Source organism: Prorops nasuta, unplaced genomic scaffold, assembly GCF_024137725.1.
Source record: "Prorops nasuta isolate Cenicafe-Biocafe unplaced genomic scaffold, Cenicafe_Pnas_1.2 PNAS00009, whole genome shotgun sequence".
Lineage (NCBI taxonomy): Eukaryota > Metazoa > Arthropoda > Insecta > Hymenoptera > Bethylidae > Prorops > Prorops nasuta.
The window spans coordinates 2,060,617-2,065,006 of record NW_027116806.1 but is presented as its reverse complement, the minus strand read 5'-3'; the positions used below and the strand labels follow the sequence as shown (position 1 = coordinate 2,065,006).

Genomic DNA, 4,390 nt, shown 5'->3' with positions numbered 1-4,390 from the left:
CCTAGTTTATACTAATGAAAGGAAAATATAAATGGCACTAGTGTGCTGGAGAAAGTGCCATAATTCAAAGTTGATGTTGAGGTTAACAGCTAAAAAAGTGATGGATAAATATGAGTTAATTTATAAGAAAATCCTTGAGAGTGAAGTGCCTGCAGGTGATTTTGGGCATACAACTTTGGAATTAGAAATAACATAGTTGATGAAAATTATAATAAAATCATGTAAATGTGTAAATATGAAAGGAATTCATAATTTCAATATTTCACATGTAATAGAACATACAGTGTGTAACTTCAAGAAACTGAAAGCAGTATACCTAAAAAACATAGACTTCCATTGCATTAACTGGTATATATTTTACAGTTTATATTAATGAAAAGAATATATAAATGTCACTAGTTTACCAGGGAAAGAGCCATAATGCAAAGATGATAGTGAGAGTAACACCTAAGAAAAAAGTGGATTTAAAGGTAAATTTAGAAACAAATTTTTGAAAGCGAAAGGCTTTAATGTGATATTGGGTATATGATGTTGAAAATATAACTCAAACAGTCATTGAATCCTATGTTAAATGCCTCTAAAAGTGTAATTATGATAAGAACTCATCATTGTAATATTTTGTATTATATTTAATAGATTAATAAATTAATATCTCGAATTGAAGCTTTACATTATGGAACGATGAGAACATTGGAAAATGTTTTATTAGATTGAATTAGTTAAAAGAATTTTTATTTTTAATTCCTATATTCTTACAAAACGTTATAAGATCCCACAAAAAACAAGCTTTGCTTGTAAAAAAAGGACGGCAAGTACATAAGTCGTATCTAGTATGATTAATATATAGTAATATAAAATATTTTAATTAAAAAAAAGTAGTGAAATCCAAATGTTAGGCAAGTATAAATTTTTTCCATGGCGAAAATTGAAATTTAGAAAAAAGTAAATAGTAATACAAAAATTACTTGCCGGGCCCGTAATATTCATGTGTAAGTTGCTATCTTGCAATATAAGCATTGCTTCTCGTAAGTTAAAAATGTGGCTATTTAATACGATTGCATACAACGGGCCTGGCAAGTAATTTTTGTATTACTATTTACTTTTTTCTAAATTTCAATTTTCGCCATGGAAAAAATTTATACTTGCCTAACATTTGGATTTCACTACTTTTTTTTAATTAAAATATTTTATATTACTATATATTAATCATACTAGATACGACTTATGTACTTGCCGTCCTTTTTTTACAAGCAAAGCTTGTTTTTTGTGGGATATTACTTACATTTAATAATATTTTAATTATTTCATGAAAATCTTTACGAAAAAAATGACTACTGCAGTGGGATTCGAACCCACGTCCTACGGTACAGAGGTCTGACGCCTTATCCACTACACCACAAGGCTCCATTGGATAGTTAAAACTTTATCGTCTATATAATCTAAGCGATAATGCGTAAATATTTTATATGCTTTAATAAAATATTATTTGGCAGTTAGACTAAAAGAATTTGTTATTAATTGAATTATTTATTAATTCAATTTATTACTAATAGCTTGTTGGCTATTTATATCGGAAATTTTTAATTTTCTGGGGAAGTCGTGTAGTGGGTGAGTGGATAGCGCATAAGAATGCTGATCCTGTTGTCGCAGGTTCGATTCCCAGTGAAACTATCAGTTTTTTTTAATGCCAACTAATTAATTATCCGTCAGGTCATCAACCCTACATTACAAATCGTTGAACCTTACCCCATTTCTGCCTTTATTTGTACACAATTTAATAAATGTATAAAAGTAGATGAAGCCGTTGTATCTTGGGCATTTGCCTTAAAGCTATTAATTTGTCAAGTTCGGATTAATTGACAGTTTCGTGATATAAAGTGATTAAAGTGATAGGAAGAGTGGAAAATGTCTTCCAGTGAAAATAGCCCGGTATCAAAAAAGACTAGAATGTCTTCCAATCCGCAAAAGAGAAAAAGCAGCCACAAAAAGAAATTTCAATATCATTGGTATGATTTGAACCCATCTTGGATGAAGTGGGCAAAGCCGATACCTGATGACAGTAGTAAGTTTCACTGTTTAATTTGCGATAAAGTTTTAAATTGCGGTTATTCGGAAATTCAGAAACATGAGTCCTCCAGCATTCACGTGCAAAATGCTGTTCAATTTTCAAATCGGCATATTCCGCAAGGCTCCAGTAGCTCATCTAATTCCGCAGAATTTTCGAAGGAAAAAGAATTTGATTTTCTTGAACGCGTTAAAATAGCGGAAATAAGATTGTCAACGTTTTTTGTAGAACATAATATCCCGTATATAGCAAGCTCCGCAATGGTTAATATGTTTAAACAGATAGGCAAGGAACCGGAAGTACTACAAGCCATAACATTAGGACGTGTTAAATTATCAAAAATTATAACTAATGTGGTTTGTCGCGAAGAAACACAAAGTCTCACGGAAACGTTACAAAATACAAAATTCTCGGTATTTGTTGATGAGACTTCGGATTTAACAAATGAAAAATGGTTTTCAATAACGGTTCGGTATATTGAACCTGCGTCATTGCAAATTCAAACACGTCTATTGCAATTAATAAATCTTGACGCAAGAGATTGTTCGGCCGAAAAGTTATTTTCCGCGTTTAATAATGAAATGGTAAAAAAACAAATACCATTAAGCCAAATATTAGCAATAGCCTGTGACAATGCATCTGTTATGATCGGTAGAAATTCGTCTTTTCGAACGAAAATATTAGAAAAGAATGCAAATATAATAACGTTTCCATGCATATGTCATTTATCGTCACTCGTTGCTTCCGCTGCTTGTAAAGAGCTACCTTCATTCCCGGAAGAATTTGTGAAGAAAATTGTTAATTTCGTGAGCGGAAGCCCTAAACGGACGGCAATATTTCGGGAATTTCAAAGGTGTTTTGCAGGAAAAATAACAAATTTGTTGAAGCATGCCGAAACTCGATGGCTTACTCGCTATAAATGTATTGATCGTATATTAGAATATTGGGATGTTCTAAATAACTTTCTATTAGAACAATCCTCAGAAAATAATATGCAAGCCTATGAATTGCACCAATGTATGCAGAACGCTGAAACTAAAGCGTATTTGTATTTTCTGCATTTTATTTTAAATAAGTTCAATACTTTTAATGCCGAGTTTCAAGCACGCGAATCGAAACTGCATTTATTGCAGCCAAAATCGGTTGAAATTTTAATTTTTATTTTAAGAAATTTCATGAAACCTGCATTATTGAAGTTTTGCATAGCTCAAGCAAATTTCTGTGATATTAATTTTTCCAAGGATATTAATATTATTCCGTTGGAAGATATAAACGTAGGATATGATTGTGAAGAATATCTGCAAGACCAAAAGAGTAAAGAAACGTTAACGCAAATGCAAGTTCATGATATTAAAAAGAATTGTTTAAAACTTTTAATAAAAGCTGCTGACGAAATTCGTAACCGTTTCCCAATACATGATGAGTTTTATAAAAATTTTACAGTTCTTGATAACGAGAACTCACTTTTTAACTCAGATAGAGAATCATCGGCTGCAGCATTATTAAAAATTGGCAATACATTTGGTATAAAAAATGACATAGAGCTAAAGAAAGAATGGTTTTCTTTATTTAACGATGAGTCAGCAGATCAGAAATATAAATGGTCTAGACTTTCCTTCGATGACATGTGGATAAAAATTTCGCAAACTAAATGTGAAAGGAAGGAAAAATATCCTTTGTTGAAATTACTATCGTGCATAGTACGGTCACTTCCACATTCTAATGCAGAAGCAGAACGGTGCTTTTCAATAATTCCTGATGTCAAAACGAAAAAAAGAAATCGTATAAGTTCTGCTACTTTAAATGCAATTTGCGTCATTAAAAATTATTTGAAATGTACATATCATGATAGCATTACAATGCCAATAAGTAAAAAACACATAAAATTAACTGAAAAAGATAATTTATACGCAAGAAGTTACGTCGAAAATAAAGTAACTCTTACAATTCATGGATACACAAATGACGATGATGATATTGATGGTGATTTTGATGACGAAGTACTTTACGATAATTGAAGGAATGTCTGACGGATTCGACAATTATAAAATCGAGTGAAACTATGTCTGACGGATTCGCCAATTATAAAATCAAGTGAAAAAATGTCTCACGGATTCGACAATTATAAAATCAAGTGAAAAAATGTCTCACGGATTCGACAAATGAGAATAGTGTCTGACGGATTCGACAGTTCAAAGAAAATACGTAAAATTGACCGAAAAAATACGTAAACCGCGAAAGGAGGGTTTTTTAGTGGGTAGGCGCTGTCAGAAGAACCATGTAGTTCGAACTTAATAAGTATATTAATTCGACACAAACATGGAG

The 4,390-nt window shown here is 31.5% G+C and overlaps 1 protein-coding gene across 1 annotated transcript; it reads left to right on the top strand.

The window, feature by feature from the left end:
• The first annotated feature begins 1,905 nt into the window (after positions 1-1,905).
• On the top strand, positions 1,906-4,083 carry LOC136776138 (protein FAM200A-like). Its single transcript, XM_066731513.1, has one exon. It carries the CDS (start codon positions 1,906-1,908, stop codon positions 4,081-4,083), a length of 2,178 nt encoding a protein of 725 aa, XP_066587610.1.
• Positions 4,084-4,390: the final 307 nt, after the last annotated feature.

What these genes read in the sequence shown, in the direction of transcription:
- LOC136776138 (XM_066731513.1), top strand. Translation starts at nt 1,906, where the DNA reads ATGTCTTCCAGTGAAAATAGCCCGGTATCAAAAAAGACTAGAATGTCT.